This window comes from Moschus berezovskii, chromosome 13, assembly GCF_049115385.1.
Source record: "Moschus berezovskii isolate FMDL1 chromosome 13, NW_MosBer_1.0, whole genome shotgun sequence".
NCBI lineage: Eukaryota > Metazoa > Chordata > Mammalia > Artiodactyla > Moschidae > Moschus > Moschus berezovskii.
In genome coordinates, this window is record NC_142472.1 from 17,457,592 (window position 1) to 17,484,630 (window position 27,039).

General features: G+C 42.8%; 1 protein-coding gene across 1 annotated transcript in view; it reads right to left on the reverse strand.

The window, feature by feature from the left end:
- Positions 1 to 942: 942 nt before the first annotated feature.
- Positions 943 to 27,039, reverse strand: part of GPC6 (glypican 6) — a 1,277,347-nt gene continuing 1,251,250 nt past the window's right edge. The window contains exons 7-9 of the mRNA XM_055426553.2: positions 25,942 to 26,078; positions 11,186 to 11,361; positions 943 to 5,323 (exon numbers count right to left, since the gene is read on the reverse strand). Coding sequence (XP_055282528.1) covers positions 5,121 to 5,323; positions 11,186 to 11,361; positions 25,942 to 26,078 — 516 coding nt within the window. The 3' untranslated portion in view covers positions 943 to 5,120. The remainder of the gene's footprint in view (positions 5,324 to 11,185; positions 11,362 to 25,941; positions 26,079 to 27,039) is intronic.

A 27,039-nucleotide genomic window follows, 5' to 3' on the forward strand; every position in this document is an offset into this window, starting at 1 on the left:
TCCATGGGGTCACAAAAGAGTCAGATAGGACTTGGTGACTAAACACCACCATCATCCTAAAGTTAACTGTTTTGTAGGAATCACTTTCCTTAATAGAAGTCAACATAGTAATAATGTGAGCTAAATTGTAATGTTTAAAAATTATAATGTTGCTCACAGTGTTATATTTGTGATAACTTTATTTACATAGATTTTTATTTAAAAGAGCATTTTTAAAATCAGTGATGTACTTGTAATAATTACGGGTAACTATAGTAAAGAATGAATACTTCCCAGATGGCGGTTTTGATAACCAGTGACTGGTACCTGGACCAGGTTTAGTGTCAAGTAAGAGTTTAATCAAAGTCTGCTAAATGAATCTTTAGCATGTTATACAGTATTTAGCATCCCTGGGAGCATGGGAGCTTCCAGAAATAAAAAAGCAAGGCGATTTGCTAAATCTGGAAAAGTGTTAGTTCTTTTACATCTTATTTTCTGACATTATTTATAAAGTACTGACATCAATTCTCAAGCTACTGCATTTTATTTTAGAGAAGAAACCAACTCGAAAGAAGAGAGGAATAGGATCTTGGCTCAGTTCAGTCCAGTCGCTCCGTTGTGTCCAACGCTTTGCGACCCCATGGATGCAGCATGCCAGTATTCCCTGTCCCTCACCAACTCCTGGAGCTTGCTCAAACTCAAGATACACATTTGGAAAGCTCTAAATATTCTAAAGTTTGAAAAGTCCTTGATTTCAAATGCCAAGTGTACTTCAGTGGGTGGTGCTGATTTAACCTATGGTTCTTTTTCCTTTTTAAAATATTGCAGCTTCTAAAAAGTTCTCAAACACAATAATTCAAGAGTTCTGAAATTTAGACTATGAAAATAATTAAGAAAATGCAGAAAGGGCACTGGTAGATTTTTAAAAACTATTTTAATACAAGATTAATAGCAATTTTCTATCCAAATCAGAAATGAAAAATCTTAACCCAAATCATATCATTTGACAGTCACATAAAATTTTAGGTTTGATTGGTGCACACATTTGTCCTGCATATATGTTATGCATATGCACACAGAGACCTCACTACGACGCCAACTTGAGTTGTCTTTTTGTCGAAGTACCTCATTACACGGCAATGTCAAAGATTTCAGTACCTATGTAACCTTCACTGAGGTTCAATTGGCCCCATGCTAGGCTGAGTCCCGTGCTGTAGCAAACTGTGTTATAGCAAGGCTCCAGGATGCATACAAATCAATACTGTCTTTGTAGAACTTGGCCTAAAACCAAACACTGGCTAATGTCTCCACCAAGGAGGAACACACTGCAAATTTATAAGCTATGATCTCCTTTATTCTTCTGTTAGCAAAGCTAAACTCCCCCTCTCCTCCCCTCCTATTTCTAAAGTTAGAAGTCAGATTTGTTAGTGACTGTAAGTAAATGAGTTTGAATTTCTGCAAGTTTTGGATAAGTCAAAACATGCATTTGCTAACCCTTCCACCATTCATCCAACCACCTGATAATTAGCCTTGCAAAGAGACGTAATAAAAGAATCACAACTGAGGAATCTGCTAAGGTTTTATTCCTCCTTGAGGACTTTAGTTGGTGTTCAGTGTATAGCCAAAACAGGTATGTAATGGCTAAAGAATTAAAGTAGGCTAATGTCTGCAGCAGGGAATATAAATTAAATATCAGGGTTCTGCATCTGATAATATTTTCAGTGTGTTTGATTTACAGAACACTACTTTCACAATGACTACTGCTGGTCAATGAATAATCATGTTTTTCGGTGTAGGCAAAATAGTATTTTCTATCCCTTACAATTAAAGCAAATAATACAAGGTATTGATCCGGTTAAGACACTGTAAGGGAGCCAGAATGCTAGCGCGGATGCTGTTCTATGGTGGCTCTAATCAAAGTCCTGACTTGACCTTCATTCAAATGAGAGAAGGTCATTGTATCTGTCCCTTCATCCAGAACCATAAGTGGAGCTCGAACTCATGAATTTGCGATCCATTCTTCTCTGCTTAAGACTTTAGCCTCTGTTTAGCTTTTGTTATAACATATACAAAGTATAATATACACCAATTACAGACGTGTATTTCTGTTAGAAAAATACATATTATAACTAAAGAACATGTAAATAGAGGCACTTCAATAAGCTACGTGTTTGCAGTTATGAGCATCACCCAACTGTTTCTAGCGTCCGATTTCAGTGAGTCCGTTCCTCTCTACTCATAACAGAGGTTATGATGTGATTACAGAATTTAGGGGACTTCAAAGCAAGTGAGGGCAGGCCAGGAAAAACAACGGAGTATCATCGCATCCCCTATCACTATGCTAAAACGAGAGAAATCAATTTGGTGGTGCAGGGAGGGGGAAATTCCAAAATATTTACTGAAATGGGTTAACTAGATTAATTCCCTTAGGGTACAAAAAACCTCTCATGTCACATTAGTCTAAAAAAATCATATGATGGGGTGGGATGATAATAAAAAGCAGGAAGTACAATTTGAATAATATTTTGACCACATCCATGTGGGTGACGGTTACTGTGGCATCATTAGCTGATAGTGATGTCAGCTTTCTGCCTGGCTCATATAGTTCACTATAGCTCACCAATATGAATAATATTGATAACAAAGGTGTGGAAACAAATGAAGCAGGCATTTATATATTATTGGTGTGTTTAGTGTGTACAGAAGATGGGTTCACATTCATTAATATAAGGTGTATTCACACACATGCACAAAACCCTCTGGGGGGTGAAAGCACAGGGAAAACAAGGCATTCTGATCTATTTCGCAGAAAGCAATGCAGAAATATTTTTTCAAAAGGAAAGACTTGGAGCTTAAAGCTATGAAAACAAGTGATGACTCAAATATTCTGGAAAATCAAGATTGATTTAATTTGTATTGCACCTTAATTACTGGAGAAAGACAATACTGATTTCTGAGCATACAATGCAATGAGCAACATAAACGATTGGTCCTTCATAGAGATGCTTTATGTGTAATTGGTGCTCGGAAGCTGAAGTCTGGCAGTGAAATGAATGGTTTTCTAGAAGTATGGAATGCCGAATTAGATTGTTACTTTCTTAAAGATTTAAATGAAAAGATGCCACAAAGTCTCTCAGAATCCTAAGTTCCATATTTTGTTAGGCATACAATAGCAAGAGATGCGTCTAAATACTTTCAGTTTTGCAAAAGTGCTCAAATATACTTAATACTATTGTGCTGCGTGTGTTCTACTTAAGTGTGGTGACTAAATCAATAACTAGTTATAATTTTGATGAGTATGGAGATAAAAAATACCACTTATGTGTCATGACTGCCAATGGGTTAGTTAACATGTGACTGGCATACTATGGTGTCTTGAAACATTACTTTTCCCAACCCCAGAAGCATCATAGAAACCAAAAAAGTTAAAAAACATGGATAGCCAACTGTATTCATAAAGCCCCAGTTTGGTTTATTTTGCTTCTCTCTGTCAAGGGGAGCATCATGCCTGGCTTTGGCACACCTGGTGGAAGAGTTAGGCTAGAAATCAGCCTGTTAAATTAGGACATCTCTCCAAGTGCCAAGCAGGAATTCTAGGCTGAAGGCGTTGTCCTGAAAGCAATGGTTTTGTATGAATAACACATTCCTTGCACATACAGTTTCCATGACCGGTACAGTTCTGCACACCCATGGCTCTGCCCATGAGTTAGGTACAGTGTGGAGCACCCAGGGCAAAGCACATTCATGCGAGAAAGGTGTGCCCTGGCAAACTTTTAATAAATGGACAGTTAGATACGTAAAAAGTTCTCTTTCTTGATTCTTGGTGCTCACAGGTAATTGAGGAACCCCTTCTCTGAGCAGCACAAAACAAGAAGAGCTGGTTGACAAAACATTTTCGTTACAAAGGTGTGTCAACCCTGAGCTTGGAATTAAGAAGTTAAAATCTGTGATTTATATATATATAGATATAAAAATAGATGATCATACTAAGACTAAAAAAGTGAAAGAAATCTCCATGTCAATACTATATATATATTTTTTTGTCTTGACGTTTTTTGTTGTTGTGAGTTATTTTGTAAGAGAATGCCCTTGTGATGCAGAAACCAATTGACACAAAGTAAATAGTTAAAAATGAAAACTCACTTATGGATCGAATTGTTCATTGGTTCATTAAAAGAACTCTTCTTTGGGGAGGGTAATGAGCACAGGGCAGAAACATCTGATTTGTGTCAAGCCTGTGGCTAAAGCAAAGCGATTGTGTTGTTGATGACTGTTTTCATTTCAGACCCTTGAGGGGGATGAGTTCATGCAGGTGTCCACTAGTAACTGAAAATGTAGCAAAAAGGCTGTGCCAATTGGATACAGTGGACAGACACTGTATTATAAAGTATATAATTAAAAGAATTAAGAAAAGTGATGCCATTTCTGAAATTGAAGTAGGGCAAGGTAAGAGGGAGGTGCTGAGCTGCAGCAAATTTTGCTCTCATAGTAAAGATGGAATTTTAAATTTACCCTCAGGACCTCCAAAATCAGCTGGGGCATTGTGTGGTTAGCGTGCAAGACCTCCAAGACAACAGTGTGTTTTCACTACATGAAAAAAATGTCAAACTTTCTCCTCATAAGCATTTTGTAACCCGGATTTGTTACTGAAAATCTTACACTGGGAGCTGGCTGGCAATGCCAAACTTACGGCATTAAAGCTCTTTTATTTTTCTCTCTTGTTTGCTTCTTTGTTCCAATTGCAGTTGTCTTGGGGTTTGGCCTGATTTTCCAAGGAAAATGATCTTTTCTTCCTATTTTTTTTTTAATGGGGAAAAAAAAGACTCACAACGTGAGATTCCTTTACTTCTGCAGCATAAAAGCAAATGAAGGTAAGAAAATCTCCTGGTACGAAAGATTTGAGTAAGAATTCTCTAGAATAAACAAGGTCCCCACAGATAGCTGAAGGAAAGAGGAAGCAGTCCAGTCTGGCGCCCGGTACTCTTTGGGAAAACAAAAAGGGAGGCAGAGTACAGTACTGCCCTCTTCTCGGAAACCGGTAAGTTTTTGTGGCATGGTCCACTGTCCAAGGGTGTAAGAAAAGAAGTGAGTTGGCCGTTCCAATAGCTAAAATGCAGTTTCATCTGACCGAAAACCCAGGATTATCTGCACAGTCTCTGCAGTGCCAGGGCGACACAGACGAGAGATCCTGAGAGCAGGGAGTGGCCCGGCTGGGCGGCAGAAGAGTCTACTTCTCTCCGGTCGGGATCCACCGCGGGGGCCTCTGTGGTGACAAACTCGAACTCTGTAGGACACACGTCATCCATGCACCCACTGCCACTCCCCGAGCCGCTGGATTCGTCACCTGGTGTGGACAGATAGAAAAAGAGAGTTAGAGCCAGGCCAGCGAAGAGTGGGGCACAAAAGAGATTTGGGCATGTTGGTAGAAGACCCCTTCACCCCACCCCACTAGGTTTATTTTATTTATTTAAAAAATTTATTTATTTATTTTAATTGGAGGCTAAAGCTGGTAGAGAATCTGTCTGCAATGCAGGAGACCTGGGTTCGATCCCTGGGTTGGGAAGATCCCCTGGAGAAGGGAAAGGCTACCTACTCCAGTATTCTGGCCTAGAGAATTCCATGGACAGTCCATGGGGTCACAAAGAGTCAGACACGACTGTGTGACTTTCAAAATTACTTTACAATATTGTAGTGGTTTTTGCCATACATTGACATGAATGAGCCATGGGTGTACATGTGTCCCCCATCCTGAACCCCACTCCCACCTCCCTCCCCATCCCATCCCTCAGGGTCATCCCAGTACACTGGCCCCGAGCACCCTGTCTCATGCATCGAACCTGGACTGGTGATCTATTTCACATATGGTAATATACATGTTTCAATGCTATTCTCTCAGATCATTCCACCCTCACCCTCTCCCACAGAGTCCAAAAGTCTGTTCTTTACATCTGTGTCTCTTTTGCTGTCTTGCATGTAGGGTCATCGTTACCATCTTTCTAAATTCAATATATATGCATTAATATACTGTATTTTCTTTAATGGACAGGTTTGTGATGGGTGGCTGGACTGTATCTAAATAAAAAGCAGAGACATCACTATGCTGACAAAAGTCCATTTTATAGTCAAAGCTATGGTTTTTCCAGTAGTCATGTATGGATGTGAGAGTTGGACTATAAAGAAACCTGAGTGCCAAAGAACTGATGCTTTTGAACTGTGGTGCCGGAGAAGACTCTTGAGAGTCCCTTGGACAGCAAAGAGATCAAACCAGTCAATCCAACAGGAAATCAACCCTGAATATTCATTGGAAGGCCTGATGCTGACTGAAGCTCCAATCCTTTGGCCACCTGTTGCAAAGAGTCAACTTCTTTGAAAAGATATCCGAAGTTACCCAACTAAAAAAACATGGGAATCCAAGATCCAGTGAGAGGCCATACCCATGTTGGAATCTGAAATGAATTTCATATTCTGGCCAATATTTCAGTTACTTTAAGAACTTTCATTCTTTGCTCATTTTCAAAACTCAGAGCCATTGTTCTCAGGAGATATCATGCTTTTAGAAAGGATTTTGAAAGGATATTTTAAAGGAAACCATTGACGAGGAAAACCAACAATGGAAGTAAGAAGTCAGAGAATGGCAGCATGTATTTGTGGAAGGCAAAGCTGGTTATTACCATTTTTGGCACTTTTTCCACTGCTGTTCTCCTCCTAAGTGCAAGAATGGATTCTGACTTGACCATTGGTTGACAAACCATGGCCTGCAGGCCTGATACTTGTTTTTGTATGGCTCTCAAGCCTGGTCTTCCCAAGTGGCACTAGTGGTAATGAACCTGCTTGCCAATGCAGGAGACGCAGGAGATAAATTTCGATCCCTGGATTGGGAAGATCCCTTGGAGGAGAGCTTGGCAACCCTTTCTAGTATTCTTGGCTGGAGAATCCCATGGACAGTGGAGCCTGGCAGTTACAGTCCATAGGTTTACAAAGAGTCGGACATGACTGAAAAGATTTAGCACGCACTAACCCAAGAATGACTTTGTATAATCTCAAGAATAGTTTTTATATATTCAAGTGTTTGAAAAAACACAAATGAAGAATAATATTTTATGATATGTAAATAGTGTATATCATCTGAAATCTAAACCTCAGTGTCCATATGTAAAGTTATATTGGAACACAGCCATGATCATTCACTTATGGATTGTTTAATTCTGCATTCATGTATGGCCCTCCAAGCTGAACATATTTAATATGTGGCTATTTACAGAAAATCTTGCCATTCTCTGCTTAAAACCAACGCCCAGATTTTCTCAGCCTGGCATCTTCCCTGCCTGCCCAAAATGCCTTCTGGGACTGCACTATTCCCATTTCTGACCACTTGGTTCATGATTCTTAAACCCTGTAGCTCAGACCTGGGTCTCAGGTAAGTCTCCATCCATTCATTACTGGTTGTGGTGGTTTAGTTGCTAAGTTGTGTCTGACTTTTTGCGACCATATGGACTGTAGTCCACCAGGCTCCACTGTCCATGGAATTTCCCAGGTAAGAATACTAGAGTGGGTTGCCATTTCCTTCTCCATGGAGTCTTCCCAAACCTAGGAATTGAGCCTGGGTCTCCAGCATTGACATGAAGATTCTTTTACCAACTGAGCATCCATTACTAGCTATGTGAAAGTACTTATCCCCATTTGCAACTCTATTATTTAACTTTTTGCTTTCTTGTTCCCTCCCTGAGAATGTACACTTGTTGAGGAAGGGCAGACACTTTGTATATACTGTTCATTTCTGTATCTGCATTGGTTTTAATGATCTGTGGCATACAGTAGGTGCACAATAATTACTTACTGAATAATTAAATATGCTTCGGACACTTTTTTCAACTTCTTTGCTTCCTCAACTCAATACCTACTGACAATAACATTTACCTTGTTGAGAATGGTGAAGACCCCCTGATAAGATGTGACAGCACCAAACCCAATGTGTGTGATGATGCTTGATAGGAGTATATTGTTCCTCCAGCAAAGACGACTTAGATTTTAACCTGCTGTCTTTTATCTAAGTCAGTTAGCCTTGCTAGGCCCTGCTTGTTCACCTGTAAAAATGAGAATAATCCTATCTACTTCATAGAATTGTTATAGGGTGAGATAAGTGTTATAAGTGAGATAATGTTCCTGGGAGGGCTTAGGAAATGTAGTAATGGTAAACACAGAAATGACATTTACTATTTCCCCATGTACTCCATGGAGTCCATTCAATAGCCCTAAATGTCTCCCTGCTGGTCTGAAATGGTGACGCTGCTCCAAAAAGACAAGTGCCATCTTGGCTGCTAGACAGTGGTACTTAAGAAAAGCCAAGGTGATGTCAGGACTCTTCCAATACCTCCCCACTAAGCAAGGCTCAACTCAGCGCAACTTTATTTCTTTATTAAATTTTTTTTTCAACTTTTTTTGGCTATGTCACATGACATGCAGAATCTTAGTTCCTGGACCAGGAATTGAACCATAACCCCTATAGTAGAAGTTCGATGTCTTAACCACTGGATCGCCAGGGAAGTCCCAGTGTAATTTTTGTTTTCTTAATGGGACATCTAAAATACCACATAAAAGCACCAGAACATACTATACCAGGTTCTTAACATTTTCTCTAATTTATCTTTAGTGGCCTTCACAAGGGGGGAAATGCCCATTAATTAAATTCAGAGATATCACAATTGCTAAGGGAATTGTTTTAAACACTGGTATTATGAACAAGAAGTTACATAACCTTTACAGAGATATTATTGAGGCAATTTAGAATACTAAAAATGTGGTAAGCAAATAATGACAGGAAATTCTAGCTGAGAAAAATAATGGCTCCATCTCTTTCTGAAAAGGAATCACAAATGCAGGTATTTAAGGCGTGAGTTTTAAAAATGTCAGAAGCAATAATGGTGATGATGACTATAAGATGTGATAGTGGTTTATAAGATGACACTATCTGAAAATAAGCTTCCCTGGTGGCTCAGATGGTAAAGAATTTGCCTGCAACGGAGAAGACCTGGCTTTGATCCCTGGGTCAGGAAGATTCCCTGGAGAAGGAAACAGCAATCTATTCCAGTATTCTTGCCTGGGAAATCCCATGGACAGAGGAGCCTGGTGGGTGATAGTCCATGGGGTCGAAAAGAGTCGGGCATGACTGAACGGCTAATACTTTCACTTTCATCCTAAAACAGGAGGTCAAGTTTGGTGCTGAGGTTACAGCAAAGTGATACTCTTAAGTGTTGCTGATTTTTATTTTCTTTTTTGGGGAAACGGAGAAGGATGTCTTCTCTAGGACGTATCTTAAGTTTTGCAGATTGACATGTATACAACCTCTTTAGGTCAGAGAGGAGAGAGAACCAAGGCCAACATCAACTAATTCTTATGTATCTTGAATTATTTAATCCAATAGGCATTCTCTGATGACAAAGTGCTTTATTAGACAGAGAAGATAGAAAAGATAAACGGAGAGGAGTGAAGCTAAGAAATGAGTAGGGGAGAAGCGGCAAAGGCTGAAACAGTATAAGTTTCTCTTCTGAAGAGGGAAGGAGACATTTAGCAAAGAGGCAGAGAAATACTGGGAGGACTGAGAAAGTTTACAGGAAATTTATCAGGTTGGCAATGATCCTGCACTTAGAAAGTTAATTTTTGAGTTATTTTAAGTGGAATTAAACTCCAAAAATTTTCTGCAGGGAAAAACTGAGTAGAATGATGGTTAAGACTCAGATGACTTCATGTCTCCCATCTATAACTTGTTTCTTTCTATCTCATTAATTCAAGCACATACCATCAACTTTTGCTTCGGTGACCAAATTATAGAATCACTGGCAACTCTACATCTTATGTTCAAGGAATCTTCTCCCAAGAACTCTCTCTATAAGAATATATATTTTAAAAAACCAACAAAACAGAAAACAAACAAACAAAAAAACCCCTTGCCTTTATAGTTACACATCTAGATATGGTTAGTTTCATTCAACGTGCACTTAATAGTTTTTCAAAATAACTTTTGGTGTTTTGAAATCTTTAATAAAATAGTCACGTGTCAATGTCAGCATTTTAGTATTTCTCTCAAGATTTCAGATACAAAAGTCAGTGGGTCATGTATGTGCACGACTAGACAGAGAACAATGCAGTTGACTTCATGGCACATGAGATATTCATCTCAGCTCCTTTGCACGTGGCCTTAAACAAACCTCCCAACAATCCTAACTCAGGTATGCTTCCCTGAAGTGCTCTTGAGTGATCTTGAGGACACTCTTCTCTTGGTGGTTGGGAGGAAGGATGGGAGTTTGAGGCAGAGACATAAATGCTGATGGGGAAGCGGGGAGGGGAAAACATTACTTTGCTGTCTTGTAGTTAATGGATTAACTGGCAGACGAAACTGAACTTTAGTTTTGGTACAGTTGAATGTCAGTCACTGAAACCACTCCTTAGGAGCAGCTATGATTTTAGTCGTATCCTAAAGAAAGATCAGGGCTCTCTGCCCAAAGGACTATAAAGAACTTTGCAGATGGGGTAAGAATGACACAAAAGAGCCAAGGTACACATTGCTCTTAAAGAAAAATTATGATAAACATATTAATAAAACAGAGACAGGCTTACGAACTTATGGTTACCAGGAGGAAAGTGGGGGAAGGATTGTTTGGGATCCCTAGGTACACACTGCTATATCGAAAATGAATAACCAGCAAGAACCAACTGTATAGCATAGGGAATAATGCTCCATATTCTGTGATAACCTAAATGGGAGAAGATTTTGCAAAGGAAGAGACACATGTATACGTATAACTGAATCACTGCTGTACACCTGAAACCAAAACAACACTGTTAAACGCCTCTGTTGTTGTTGAGTCGCTAAATTGTGTCTTGACTCTTTGCAACCCCATGGACTGTAGCCCACCGGGCTCCTCTGTCCATGGGGTTTCCCAGGCAAGAATACTGGAATAGGTTACCATTTCCTCCTCTGGGGGATCTTCCTGACCCAGGGATCCAACCCGAGTCTCTTGCATCTCCTGCGTTGGCAGGCAGATTCTTCACCGCTGAGCAATCAGGGAAGCTCTCTAAACAACAAGGCTCCATTACAAAACAAAAATTAAAAATATAAAAATAAAATTCTTTCTTTCAAAAAGCAAATGACAGAATGCTCTTCTATAACAGTTTGCACTCTGGAGGGTGCTGATAAAGGCTATCTTACTCGTGTCCTGGAAGTTGACGTCATTGCCATTGTATGCGTTCTTCAGTTTGTTGGTCATCACGCGGAGAGCCATGATCTGCTGCCTGATGAACGTGTCAGGCCGGGTGATGTCCACGTCCACCTCCGGGTTGTTGATCTGGTTGGTCAGCCCGTCATTCATGATCTCAGGCAAGTACCTGCAGGGCACAGAGAGAGAGACCAGTTGGGGTGAGGCAGGAGCGACCTTGAGACCAGATTCTGTCACGCTCTTTCTAACAGTGAACCCGAACATCGGCAAAGCGTGGGCTTGGTTTCCTGGGAAAAAAACGCCAAGCAGTGAAAACAAGGCATATGTTTTCCCAGAGAGAGAAACGTGGCTAAAATGGCTTCAGAGTTGTCTCTAAATGGCATTGAATTCTCATGTAGGCTTGCCTACAAATAAATGCTCACCTGAGGACTTCTAGAAATTATTCCTTAAAATTAACTACTCTGTCTCCCTCCATCCCTAACGTTAAGATGGTTAAGTCAAGGACTTGACAGCTTGCTAGTAGGACCTGAACTTGTAAATTATACATGACCTTAGAGGGTTCCCTTGTACGAGGGTGCTTTCTTCCTCAATTGAGGAGTTCTGATCCCAGGTTTTCTTCAGATTCATGGGGTCACGGAGAGTCGGACACGACTGAGCAACTGAACTGAACTGAACTGATCCCAGGTTTTAATTAGAACAAACTTCTGGATACAAAAAACCATCTTTAGAAAGTTGGAGGAGCAACCAGTGAACACTGGAATATTTTAAGTGTCCATTAAGATTTTTATTTTGTACTAGAATCTTGGGTCTAACTCGTCACTGAGAAGAGTAACATCTAATGTCACATTTATATCACCATTTTTTAAAACTTGTGCTCATGTCAAATTGTCAGTCCTTCCAATGTCAACTGCTTAAGCTGCCCATGTGTATGTATACCAGCAGAGACTGAAGATCTTAGCAAAGTGCTTGCAGCGCAAGACTCCTTACACTTGTGACCCATCTGCTTTCAGCCCCTCGCCTCCTCTCACAAGATTCTCACACATACAGCTTCTTTCCTGTTTCCTGTGTCCTGAGTTGGAGTGCAGAGGGCTACAGCAGCTTCAGAATTCCTTGCCTCCCCCGACCTCTGTCTTTCCATTCTAGAGCATCCTACATGGCCTGTCTGGCTAACCTTCACAAAATACTGCTTTCATCACGTCACCCTTTTGTAGCTTATCTCCATGGGGTGCTTACTAAACGCCAGTCATTGTGCTAAGCACTTTACCTGCATTACAAAAATTCGATTTCCCAGCAAATCTAGGAGGCAGGTACTATTTTATCCCCATTTTGTAGAATAGAAAACGGAGGTTTATGCAAAGTCACAGAGCTAATGGATCTAACTTCAGAGCTCACATGCCCAAACACTGTACCATATTGCCTGTTTGATCACAAACTCCAGTTCACACTTTATGGCTCAGCACTCCAAGCCCATTTCTACCTCATCTCTACTTTCTTAGGCTGCAATTCTCCTTTCAAGGGGCACTCCTTGCCTTATGCAATCTTCCCCAGGGATTCATCTTATCTTTGCTGGCAATATACTTTTCCATTTAAGTTCCAAATATCTTTAAAGACCCAAGTCAATCCTCACTTTCTCTTTAAGATGTTTTCCAGCTTTTAGGGACCTGCCCATTCTTTCCTGCTTCCCAGGTGGCACAGTGGTAAAGAATCTGCCTGCCAATGCAGGAGATTCGGGTTTGATCCTTGGGTGGGGAAGATCCCCTGGAGGAGGAAATGGCAACCAGGATTCTTGTCTGGAAAATCTCATGGACGGAGGAGCCTGGAGGGCTACAGTCCACTGGGTCCCAAAGAGTCGGACATGACTTAGTGACTTAGCATGCACGCCATTCTTTCCTAGGGCTTCCAAGTTCGGCAGGGTATTTTGGGCACTGCACCAAGTCATCTGCTGAGAGAGGGAGATGGGGCTGAAGGCCAGCCTGAATGCACTTGCAGGGCACCATTCACCAAAAAGGGTGCCTTTTTTCTTTCCTTTCCTTTTTTTCTGTGGGACTCTTTTTAGATTAGAAAATTTCACTATACACCAAAGTAAAGGCAATAGTGTAATGAACCCTTGCATACCCATCTGGGTGCTTTTTCCCCCTAATTCCTACAGAGGCACTATATTTGTCTGGGTCCTGGCAAGAAACAGATAGCACACTCAAAGGAGCAATAAAGAGAGTTAAAGAAGAGACAGTTTACAGAGGTGTGAACAGGGTTGAAGGAAGCCAGTGTGATGAAGAACCCTGGCGCTGGCAACAGCAGAACGGCCAGAAGGGATGGAGCTGTTACCAGAATGCACCAGCTCTGAAGCCACGGAATGTGGCCGGAAGGTGCTGCAGCTGCCCAAGCAAGGTCCCTCAAGGAGGGAGCAGAGGGAATGATATCCTGACCTCTCCAGTCCCTCCTTCTGACCTCTGGCTGCTGCCTCCCATTTTCTGAACCCAATTGGAAGCCAGCTGATGTGGTATGTAGAGGTTCTCCTTCAGCACACAGACCAAGGTTGGAAGGATGAAGAGTAGATCTCAAGGAAGTGGGTGGGTTTCAGAACCTCCAGCCCAGGCATCTGACAGGCTGGTGGCAGCCCTGCCTAGCTGCTATCATTAGCGTTCTTCAACTGCCTCTCCTGATGTGGCTTGAAAGCTGAAAAAAACTTCCCTTCCTCAGAGAGGGTGGGATGATACGAGAGAATAGCATCGAAACATATACACTACCATATGTAAAATGGATAGCCAGAGGGAGTCTGATGTATGATGCAGGGAACCCGAAGTCAGAGCTCTGTGGCAGCCTAGATGAGTGGGGTGGGGAAAGAGGTGGGAGGGAGTTTCATGAGAGAGGGGACATATGTATTCCTAATGCTGATTCATGTCGACTGTATGGCAGTAACCATCACAATATTGTAAATTAATTATCCTCTAATTAAAATAAACATATAAAAATAAAAAAGCTTCCCTTCCTTTATTTTGTCCTTCCCATTTACATATACTCATATAATATGCTTAAAATTCTTCCCCTTCCTACAGGTTATTTTGCAAGTTTCCAAAACCAAAGGCTCTGTCCATCAACTTCCAAAAGAAGAAATAAAAACACACAAAGAAACTTTTATATTTAAGCCATTTTTCAGGTAATGAAACCTTATGCATGATGTATTTGTGCATGAACTGGTTTACTCATCCCCACCCAGGAATTGAACCTGGGTCTCCTGCCTTGCAGGCAGATTCTTTACCGTCTGAGCCACTGGGGAAGCCGCATTTTACATCAGAGGTCCCCAAATAAGCTCCATGGCTTTATCCATATCTCGAACAACTGATATGATCATGAACATTCATGATGTTCACTGCATAATGAAAAATAAAATACACAGAGTGCACTGCAAATTCTGTTCCATAAAACTTCACCGTATTTACTGCCTTAAAAAAATGTCCTAATTGAAATGAACAAGAATCAGGAAACTATATTTCTTTATTTTCATAGTAAAACATAACCTCTGTGCTGCCTTTTCATATATCTGGTATACCAATAAAACTTTGTTAGATTCTGAGATTCTTTTCCTGATTTACATTCTGAAATATAACATCAATTGACTGACATTCAATTATATGTGCCAGGTTTGGTGAGTTCTACCTAATCACTAAAGCCCATTGAAATATATAACCCAAGGGTTGGCCAGCCTCTGCTGGCACAGGAACTGAGGGGCTGAAAAGTGCTCATGGGTTCTGGTGTTGTCCCTTAACATTCTGAACAATGATCCCTGTGGCTGTACCTGTTTTGAGTCAGAGGAGGGCTTTGTTTCTTTCAGCTGCTGTGTGCACGGCCCAGCTAGCTGAGACTCATTCATCAGAAGCTGACTGCGATAGCTTACATGGGAACGCTACCCTTGGGAGTTTGAGCACACAGGAACAATACAAGACTGCCAGAGAAACCCAGCCTCTAACCGTGTCTGCTGATGCTCAGCCACTTACAATAAAAACAAGGAACAATGCACCTATGTCCTTAAGAACCTTTCCTCCTTTCGGTGTATTCAAAGGGGAACTTTAGAGACTATATGGAAACTTACACCGAAAAACACAGTTGGAAAAGAAAATGGCTATTTTGTCACTCCAGGGGCACATCCTGAGGCCATATCTGTGGATGTCCAGAATGAAGCCTGGGGGATCTCTGGAAGCCCAGTTCAACGCCAGCCCATTTATTTGTTGCCTCTCTTGTTTGATCTCTTTGTGGTGTGTGTTGGGCTTAGTTGATCAGTCAAGTCAGACTCTCTGTGACCCTATGGACAGAGGAGCCTGACAGGCTGCAGTCCATGGGGATTCTCCAGGCAAGAATACTGGAGTGGGTCGCCATGTCCTTCTCCAGGGAATCTTCCCAACCCAGGGATCGAATCCAGGTCTCCTGTGCTGCAGGCGGATTCTTGACCATTTGAGCCACCGGGGAAGCTATCCTGCAAGAACGGATACACCTTTGAGCTGATAATATTCTTCCCTTTATTAGATCTTGCACCAGCTCTTTGATGTGAGGGCATTTTTGTACCGTCGTGGTTCTGGGAGACATGGGAAGGGAGGAGAATGTTACTACAGAGAGCCCAGGTTCTGAGGCTGGCTCCACATTTAACTGGGGCAGGGAAAGCCCAGAAATGAGGACCAATTGGAAGGGTGTCACTATTTGCCACTACCTTGTGCTGTGGTGTGGAAAGTGAGTGGCATCCGGGAAGAGTCAAGCATAGCTTCTGCATTTTGTTACTCTCTATTTTGTAAGACAACCTGTAGGGTCTAAATCATTGGCAGTTTTGCAGAGTTATGTATCTTCTCATCTGCTATGGTCTGCTTGCTTGCATTCTCCCCAGATCTACTTGTTGAAAACCTGATGCCCAAAGTGACAGGACTAGATGGAGAGGCATCTGATCAAGAAGGCTCTGCGCTTGTGATTGGGACTCAGTCAGTTCAGTTCAGTCCAGTTGCTCAGTCGTGTCCGACTCTCTGCGACCCCATGAATCACAGCACGCCAGGCCTCCCTGTCCATCACCAACTCCCGGAGTTCACTCAAACTCATGTCCGTTGAGTTGGTGATGCCATCCAGCCATCTCATTCTCTGTCGTCCCCATCTCCTCCTGCCCCCAATCCCTCCCAGCATCAGAGTCTTTTCCAGTGAGTCAACTCGTCTCATGAGGTGGCCAAAGTATTGCAGTTTCAGCTTTAGCATCAGTCATTCCAATGAACACCCAGGATTGATCTCCTTTAGAATGGACTGGTTGGATCTCCTTACAGTCTAACGGACTCTCAAGAGTCTTTTCCAGCACCACAGTTCAAAAGCATCAATTCTTCGGTGATCAGCTTTCTTCACAGTCCAACTCTCACATCCATACATGACCGCTGGAAAAACCATAGCCTGGACTAGACGGACCTTGGTTGGCAAGGTAATGTAGCTGCTTTTTAATATGCTATCTAGGTTGGTCATAACTTTCCTTCCAAGGAGTAAGTGTCTTTTAATTTCATGGCTGCAATCAGCATCCGCAGTGATTTTGGAGCCCCAAAAAATAAAGTCTGACACTGTTTCCACTGTTTCCCCATCTATTTGCCATGAAGTGATGGGACCAGATGCCATGATCTTAGCTTTCTGAATGTTGAGCTTCAAGCCAACCTTTTCACTCTCCTCTTTCACTTTCATCAAGAGGCTTTTGAGTTCCTCTTCACTTTCTGCCATAAGGGTGGTGTCATCTGCATATCTGAGGTTATTGATATTTCTCCCGGCAATCTTGATTTCAGCTTGTGCTTCTTCCAGCCCAGCGTTCCTCATGATGTACTCTGCATATAACTTAAATAAGCAGGGTGACAATATACAACCTTGACGTACTCACTGGGACTAGAGCCCTTGTAAAGGAGGCCACATAGGGCTTCTCAGCCCCTCTGTCAGGTGAGGATATGACTAGAAGCCTTCCTAGAAGGGGTTCTGGTAGAGGATATCACTGCAGAGCTTGAGTGATAAGTGACCCAGCCAGCACAGCAGGCATGCCCGACCCAGGACACTGCTGTCAATGGGCTTGGAATGGATGGAGCATGGAGAAATATCAACTCCTGCACATAGCTAGAGGGACGTAAAATGGCGCAGCACTATGGAAAACAGAATGGCAGCTCTTCAAAACAGTAAAGATAGAGCTACTGTCTGATCCAGCAATTCCACTTATGGGTATATATCCAAAAGAATTGAAAGCAAGGACTCAAACAGATATTTCTACATCTCTGTTGACACCAGCATTATTTACAACAGCCAGAAGTGGAAGCAGCCTACGTGTCCATTGACAGATGAATGCATAAGCAAAAAGTGGTCTCTACATAAAATAATTCAGCCTTACAAAGGAAGACGAGGAATCCCCTGGTTGTCCAGTGGTTAGGATTCTATGCTTTCACTGCCGAGGACAGGTTCAATCCCTGGTCAGGAAGTAAGATCCGGTAAGCTCGGCAAACCACAAGGCACAGTCAGAAAAAATTCTGACACAAGTTTACATGCCAACAGGGGAAGACAGGATGAGATGGTTGGATGGCATCACTGACTCAAATGAGTCTGAGCAAGCTCCAGGAGGTGGTGAAGGACAGAGAAGCCTGGCATGCTGCAGTCCGTGGTGTCACAAAGAGCTGGACACAGCTGAGTGACTGAACAGCAGCAACGATGACAACAATAATTGCCAACATGGATGAATCTTGAAGACATCATGCTAAGGGAAATAAGCTGATCACAGAGGGACAAACGTATAATTCCACTTATGGTGGCTCAGAGGTTAAAGCGTCTGCCTCCAATGCGGGAGACCTGGGTTTGATCCCTGGGTCGGGAAGGTCCCCTGGAGAAGGAAATGGTAACCCACTCCAGTATTCTTGCCTGGAGAATCCCATGGACGGAGAAGGTTACAGTAACCTGGTAGGCTAGGTTACAGTCCACGGGGTCGCAAAGAGTCGGACACGACTGAGCGACTGAACGGAACGGAACGGAAGGTACCTGAAATAGTTAAATTCGCAGAGACATAAAATAGAATGGTGGTGGCTGGGACTGGGGGCAGGGAGGGGAGGTGTGGGGAGTTAATGTTTATGAGTGTGGAGCTTTAGTTGAGGAAGGTGAAGATTTTTGTGGCTGGATGGCAGTGATGGCTGCATAACCCTGTGAATGTAGTTAATGCCATGAGCTGTACACTTAAGAGATGGCAGAAATAGTAAAATTCATGTTATATATGTTTTACCACAGCTTTTAAAGGTCTGTTTTAAGTACCATTTTTCTAAAGTTCTTGAGAACTTTTCTATTTTTCCTCTGTCCGCTTTTCCAGACTGCAAAGTGGTATTATTCAAAACATACTGTGACTTCAGGTTTTAAGTGGACATATAAATTCTTGAAGACTTTTGAGCTGGAGTTGTCTGTGGCCTTAGGTACTCCAAAGAGATGGGACACTGAGACATGGTCAAAGGCACAGAGGCTGACCCAGGACACCTGAGATCTCTCTGGAATCCAGCAGTGTGATTGTGGGCAACTAACTTAGCTGCTATATATACGTACTATATATATATATATGTATATGTATATGTGTATAATATGAAAAGTGAAAGCAGAAGTGTTAGTTGCTCAGTCATGTCTGACTCTTTGCAACTCCATGGACTGTAGCCCACCAGACTCCACTGTCCATGGAATTCTCTAGGTAAGAATACTGGAGTGAGTTGCCATTTCCTTCTCCACGGGATCTTCCTGACCCAGGGATTGAACCTGGGTCTCCTGCCTTGCAGGCAGATTCTTTACCTATTGAACCACCAGGGAAGCCCATATATAGTATACTATATATGTATATATATACAAAGTACTATATATATACATACATATATATATATGCCATATATATACATATATTCATATAATATAAATCCATATATTCATATAATATAAAAGCTATTATATAAGGGATATAACTATATGTACACATCTATATAATATTTACCTTGCTTGTTTCATAAGTTGCCATATTAAGTGAAGTGATATGAAATTGCTTGACAAATATAATACACCATATAATTGCAATGCATCTTTATGAAAATTAAGCTGTTAACATGGCTCCCTCAAATGCCAAACCTGTTTCTTAGGAGGGCTGACAGCAGCAGAATTCCGAGCTTTAAAGCCTGGATTCAGGGACAGAAGAGTGATTTGCTGTGGCTTTCCTCCAGCTGGAGGATGTGGGGCATGAAATGGCCTGGAACTCTCGGAGGACACACTGCTCATTGGTTGTGCCAGTGAACAGAAGCTAAACTCTTTGACTTGGCTTCTCAACTCATTGGCAGGAGCTGCCGACACCATTCTTTCTTGGTAGAACCGGAGTCAGCAGACTCCAGGGCGGGAGGGAGAGAAGACCCACGAGCCAGTCCTCAGGGCTGCTGAGCTGTCGACACAACATGCTTCTTTCCTCCTATCTGAAGCCACGCTTCTTATCACTTCCAGGAGGTGCACACAGTGTCCCGCTCCCCCAAGGCAGTCAGTCTTCGTGGGGTCTTCCTTCCTGAGCACCCCAGAGAAGGGAACCGGGCTTTTAGCTATGCCAGCTTGGACAGTTGCCAGTTCTCATCCCAGACAGGCTTTCCACTTTCCGCAGGTGCTTGCCTGGCTGCGTATACATCAAATATTTTACAGTTCTTTCAAATGCAGCTGGACTGCTTTGGACATACCCTGCAATCAGACTATGACAATACTCCAGATCTGCCAAGTTGCTGTCTCTGACACATTTCTCATCACCATGCACCATTTTGCCACTCTGCCAGCTGCTCGCACGTACCCACTCATGACTTCCTAGTTTCTTTGCTTAGTCAATCCACTCGGTGGCTGCTGAGAGTGACTGACCTATTTTCTAGATTTTTCTACTTTTCCTATTTCCTACAATTTACTGTATTTACCTCCTGGCCTCAGGGAGGATTTCCTTGGGGGACACAGTTATTTCTGTGAGGATCAGGTGCCTTAAAAGACAGCAGAGGCTCCTGGCAAAAGCTGTGTTATCAACGGATCCCATTAATCCTTGTCTCCCAGCCGGCCTTCTGATGGCCTCCTCCTGGAAAACATCTTAAGGAAAAGACACAGTGCTGGCTAAATACTAGCTGACAAGGAACAGAACCAGGAAGCTGTTTTGCCAACTTTAAAGGGAGAGAAGAAAGACTCTGGCTATAACTGGCTCAAGAAACCCTGAAGACTCTGAGATTGTCTGTGTTCTCTCCTGAGATCCACAGGCTTTGGGGACCTGCCTCAGACTGGATTTCATTGCATTCCTCCTGCACCATCCCATCATCTTCTACAGTCCCTTTTCCTTTTTAACTTCTGTGAGCTTAGAAAAAGGATCCCCATGAAGAGAACACATTCCTCATGAAAGATACAGATGACGTGATTCAACATGGTTACGTCAGTTGGGTCATTTGTAGAGACACAAATGAGCCTAGAGTGAAGTTAAGTCAGAAAGAGAAAGACAAGTATATGAATGCACATATGGGGAATCTAGAAAAAAAATGGTACAGATGAAACTAGTTCCAGGGCAGGAATGGAGACACAGATGCAGAGAATGGATGTGTGGACGTGGGGAGGATGGGGGTGTAGGATGAACTGGGAAACTGGGATTGACCTACGTGTACATGTGTGCCAAGTTGCTTCAATAGTGTCTGACTCTTTGCAACCCTGTGGACTGTAGCTCACCAGACTCCTCTGTCCATGGGATTCTCAAGGCAAGAATACTGGAGTGGGTTGCCATGCTCTCCTCCAGGGGATCTTCCCAACCCAGGGATCGAACCTGCGTCTCTTATGTCTGCTGTATTGGCAGGTGGGTTCTTTACCACTAGTACCACTTGGGAAGCCCTTTAGACAGTGTTTGTGTCCTGCTGAGATCCATAGACTGAAGCTCTAAACCTCAGTGTGATGGTATTGGGAGGTGGGGCCTTGGGGAGGTAATTAGGTCGTGAAGGTGGAGCCCCTATGATGGGACTCCAGAAGAGGAAGAGACCAGAACCCTCTCTGTCTGCCACGTGAGGGCACAGCCCAGAACAGCTGCTCAGAAGAGGGCTCTTATTAGAACCCAGCCTTGTTGACTTCTAGCCTCCAGACTATGAGAAAATAAAATTTTGCTTAGGCTCTCCAGTCCATGGCATCATAGACTGATAGCAGTTATAGCAGCCTGAGCTAGGACACTAATTGAATGCAGTACTGACCAGGGATTCAAAGCATCCATCCTTGGGCCCCAAGGGCATCTCATGAGAGACCAGAGGTTTGTGCAGACCATCCTGTCTTGAGGAGGCTGTGCTGCATTTCCAACTCAAAATTCCCTCTTGATGCACCTGTGAAGCTTAAGCAATTTGTAGTCGAGATGACTTTAACTTGGCTCAGGCTCAGCTATCTTTAGTGTGTGATGTTCCAAATGAACCACGCGACCTGCCCAATCTAGTTGCTATTGCCATTTGTAATAGAAGAAAAAACCCATTAAAGGAAACATCAAGGGTATCCTTGGAGGTGAAGAGAAAACAGCAAATCATAACATGTTCCCCAAGGCTTGTGCCTGAACTGAAAAAAGGGAATATCTTACATATTAATAGGAACTTAAAGGAGGCCTGCTGAGATGAAACACAGGACTGTGTGAATCTGAATATCAGATCGACAACAAATTCTTAGTGTAAGCGTGTTCCACTTGGTGTCCGCTTTTCATAGGTGAAAAAGCTGGCGACTCTGCCTTTGCGCCCTGATGCTCAAAATGCGATCCCTGGACCAGAAACCTTTGCTTCCCTGGGAAACGTAGTAAAAACGTAGAATTCAGTTCCATCACAGACTTATTGAATCAGAATCTGCATTTTTTAACAAAACCCCCCAGATTTTAGCCTGTCCATCTGAGAGGTGCTGCTTTAGAGTTTACCAGATATTCTCACACACTTTATTGCATTGGTCTTTAGAATTGTCCCAACAGGGTGGAAAGGGGAGGAGAAGCAGGGGAGGACCTTTCCCGACCACCTGGTCCGATTGTCAGAATGGAGGTTTCCATGCTGACAGGGTCATGGGCGTGCCCACAATTTCCTCCCATCAGAGGGCACACTCTCTTCCTTCTACCTGACCTCCTGTTTCCAGACCTGCTAGGCTACTGAAGCACACTGAGATCTGCCAGAGATGGATGAAGGTGAGAGCAGGAATGAAGATGGGCCCATGTTCTAGGGGAGACACTGCTCATACATCCTTGACCATCATCTCAACACAGCTGCTCTTACCCTGCAGTTGCCATAGCAGCCGCATCTGTGTGTATCCTGTTTTGTGTCAAAGTCATCACCAATTTCAATAGGCGATATTCATTTTGTAATAGCTATTATAAAAAAATACATACTGGGGGAAACCGTACATATTGGGGGACATAGAGCGACATATCCATTGTAGGAGTCATTTTGATTTTGGAATTGTTAACATATGAGATAGAGATGCTTCTGAATCAAGGAAGTATGGTAGAGAGCTTAGAGCAGCATTCAGAAAGCAATCAGGAGAAAAATGGGTGATGGCAGACAAGTCTGAGCAAATACTTAGGATAAAAGGGCTGCAGAGACTGTGGCTAAAGGAATTGGATGGATAAAATATTGTACAAAGGGAAAGAAATATCTAGGTTACCGGCAGCCTCATCTCACAGGCCTGAGTTTTAAAACTCCAGACAATTTCTATCAATGCTAGTAAACATTGCTGTTCCACACTTGATAGATATTTTTTGAAATAAAAGTTCTGGTTCTTTTATTTCACAGGGTGACAAGAATAACCTTTCTTTCTTTTTTTTTTTTTTTACAAGCATTCCTAAACATTTCAGAAGGCCTTTCATTTGAAAGTCCATACTTCAAAAATAGGGAAAAAAATACCTTGTCTGCATTACAAATCGATTTTTCAACTTACAAAATAGTCCAATGGAAATTTTTTAGTGACAACTTCTCTCCTGTGTTCCTAGATCAATTAATACTTGGATGAGAAGAAAGCTTTAATTAAATTTAATCCAACAAGTCTGTATTGGTTATCTACTTACAATGTTATTAAAGTTTTAATATTAAGATTTCATTATAGTGGAAGAATGAAAAAGAATAGAACTAAGAAAACCCTGTGAAATGATAACTTTTCAATGGAAGTATAATTTGAGTCACAAATATTTGCCAGTATTATCTTTTCATTAATACATTGGGTTAAAGTCTGGAATATTCCTGCAAATGATTTTATTGTATTAAATTTGATGATTTCCCTCACGTGCGTAAAATTCTCTAATGATCTCTCATGGACTGAGGATAAAATTCAAATCTGGCCCCTGAGTACTGAGCAGGTGCGTCTTGTGGCTTTCCCATACCACAGTCCAACTGGATGGTATTTGAAGGTCCAAAGCCCACTGTCCTGTCTCCAGTTGCTGTGCCTTTTCTTGTGTTGACAGAACCTCGCACAGTGCCTGGGCTGAGGGTGTGCTTAATAAGATTGCTGATGGGCTGAATGAACGAAAGAGCAAAGAATCTCTTCATTTGTTCTCCTTGCCCAGGGATGGCAGTATATATCTGTCACTTGTTTTAGAGTCAGTGTATTGAAGTGAAACGGCTTCCCAGGTGGCTCAGTGCTAAAGAATCTGCCTGCAATGCGGGAGACGTGAGTTTGATCCCTAGGTTGGGCAGATACCCTGGAGAAGAAAATGGCAACCTGCTCCAGTATTCTTGCCTGGGAAATTTCACGGACAGAGGAGCCTGGAAGTCTACAGTCCAGGGGGTCGCAAAGAGGTGGACAGGACTTAGCGACTAAACAACAACCGAGGTGAAAACAATACTCTCTAGGGTTTGGGAGATGTCAGCTTTCACCTTAGTTCATCGCCTGCCCTTAGACTAATGGTTTACCCTATCTAGATTCCTGACTGCACAATGAGGAACTTGGCTGAACCATCCCAGGCTCTTCTCGCTCTAACTTCATGGTCTTTATCTTCCCCATTCATTTTCTTGATGGAATATAGTCCCCTCCCCAGTCCTTGCAGCAAACCTTTCTTTATATTTCTTCTGTAAGAATTTACAGGGACTTCCCTGGTGGTCCAGTGGTTAAGAATCCACTTTCCAATGCTAGTTTGATCCCTGGCTGGCAAACTAAGATCCCACATGCTAAGGGGCAGCTAAGCCCCCTTGCTGCAGCCACTGAGCCTGCATGCCCTAGAGCCCCTGTGCCACAACTAGAAAAGTCATGTACTGCAATGAAGACCTGGTGCAGCCAAAATAAAAAAAAATAATAATAAAAAAATTGCACATATTGCTAATATCCAGGAACCTGTATAACTCTCCATGGGAAGGCAGTTCAAAACACAGCCGCCGTTTTAGCCAAGGCCAAAAGGTAAACACAGATGGGCAACAGAGCAGCTTGAAAAATCAACCACTTTATTCATTAGGCCATCTGGTCATCCTTTACAGTGTCTTTCTGTACAGTCATTAGGAAAAGACACATTAGAAGCTGTTAATTCACAACCGAATTTGCTGGCCCAAGGTCCCCTTCACAGAAGACCGGACACTGCTAAATCACTAAGCATTTTTGAGGGGCAGGATTGTTGATACTGTGAATAGCCTTTGGTACCCTCATAATTTAAGACTGTCACATGGATATTTGGGGAGTAACTTGAAATGACTGCAGTTCTTTGAACAGTTGTCTTGTTTTCCTCTTGCTAATCTCTCTCTGGGGTGGCTAATACTACCATTACTAAAAATGCAACTCAGCAGTGTAAGAAATTATACCCAATGAGCACCTCACTTGCACCCCTGCCTCCTGCAGCTTTGTCTGAACTTAATATCCATGAATCTTCTTGTTCTCTTTTCATCACAGCTGTTTCATATGCTCGAAAACGCCCAATAAGGCCCCAGAACAGACCCCTTCTTTTAGCTCTTCCACCTGCCTGCTGATCCCCAAAGAGTCCTTGAATCCAATTTAGCAGCTGCTTTGCTCACCTGCATCCCTGCTGAGGAGGCTTTGGGCAGACTCCTCTCCCGGTGTCTGCCATGCCTGCCAACTCCCAGCCAGTTCTCCTGTCCAACTTCTCCACCCTATGACAACTCAGGCCAAGCCCATTTCTGGGCTGAATCAAGAAAGTCAGAAATTCCATACCAAGCGGCAGTAGCCTTTGGGCAGCAGAGTGGAGGGGGAGAACAGAGCCATCTCTCAGTAGGAGATTCCAATGGGACTTTCTAAAGCATCAGACTTACGAGAACGCTTTCTTGGTTGTCTGTTATTTTCTTTTTCCCTTACCCTTCGAATGAGACTTCAGTATTTTCTTTTTCTCCCAGGGTGAAAAAAATGACAGTTGAATGTTCACTTCCTGTTTAACTTGTAATGGAAAAAAACCCCAGTAAGCTGTGCAAATTTAACTATGGATAAAAATAGCTCCGCTACCTTAAAGTCATTAAGAGAACATAAAAAGCTCTTTGTGATCTCAAGATATCCGTAACCTGGCATCTGTCACCATCCCTCTGTCCTCGTCCGGGGGGAGGCATGCAGAACAAGGATTCCACGCTTAATGGCACCTTGAGAGTAAGCGCTCCCAGGTGCCCATCAAACCTGTCACTCTGAACAGCTGTCACTAAGTGACGACTTGTCGCTCCACCCTCCGCTGGTTTTTGCATAAACAGGTCTGCAGCGTTGTGCCAGGAGAGCCTTCCAGGATTGGATGTGCAGTATCCCTTCCGCAAGAACAGCAAGCCGCCCTCACCTGGCTTTGCTGTGTCCATTCCAACATTCCTCTTCGTTGGACGTGCCCGCCGTCACGCTCTCGTCCTTGCAGATGGTGTAGGGCAATGTCGACCAGACCTTTTTAGAGAGCTTCAATTTCTCTTTTATGTCTGTGACCTGATCAAGAAAGCAAGGAAAGAGAGTGAACATTCTCGCCGGGAATCGTCCGTTTCTACCCCAGGACACAGTGCAGGGGAAGGTTAGAGTCCATGATGGGACGAGCACAGATTCCCCATCAGCTTTAAGAGAGAACCCATCCTGTAGGACTTATTGCCCATGGAAGCCTCACTTCCTCCTTCCTCCACTTCCCTCTAGCTTCTGGCAGAGGGCTCTCAGATAATTGACTCTTGGTTTTCCATTTTTTCTGCCCTCCCAGCCTTTGAATTAAAAACTTATGAGGCATCTCAATTGGCTTTGGGTCCCCCTCCTGCTGGCAGAAATAGGGGTTCCTTATTGCAAACACCCTCAATCTGATCTTCAGGATTCATTTGCCTGGATGTCAGATAAACATACCTATGGGATGAAAAACGAGATACAACGTGTTCTCCAAAGGTCTACTCGTTTCTGCAAGAAATGAGTATAGTCACTAATTCAGCCGCTGGTGACCCTTGCTCTTGACCAGTGGACAGGCCCACAGAGCACACTCTTGGACGATGAGGAGCACCCTAAACCCACTTTAAAACCTCTAGCAGCAGACAAGAGTCCTTCCGAATACGAGTAAATGTAAAATCCACAGTCCTGTGGATGGATGGCTGGGAGGAGCTTGGTACCAGCAACTCTAGGGCTTTCAGGCTCAGCTCTGACTTTTCATCTGCTGAAAGAGTAAGACAGGGATTCAGGACCATTTTGGCTCCACAATAAGAACTGAGGTTCATGGAGTCACACCATGATGTTCTACTCTGTCTATAAGAACATGGGGAAAATGTATGGATGGTGGAAATGCCGCTGTTATGGGTCGAATTATGTTCTGTAATATTCATATGCTCAAGTCCTAACCCTCAGAACCTCAAGAATATGACCTTATTTGGATCTGGGATCTTTACAGAGGTAAGGAAGGTCAAATGAGGTCATTAGGTTG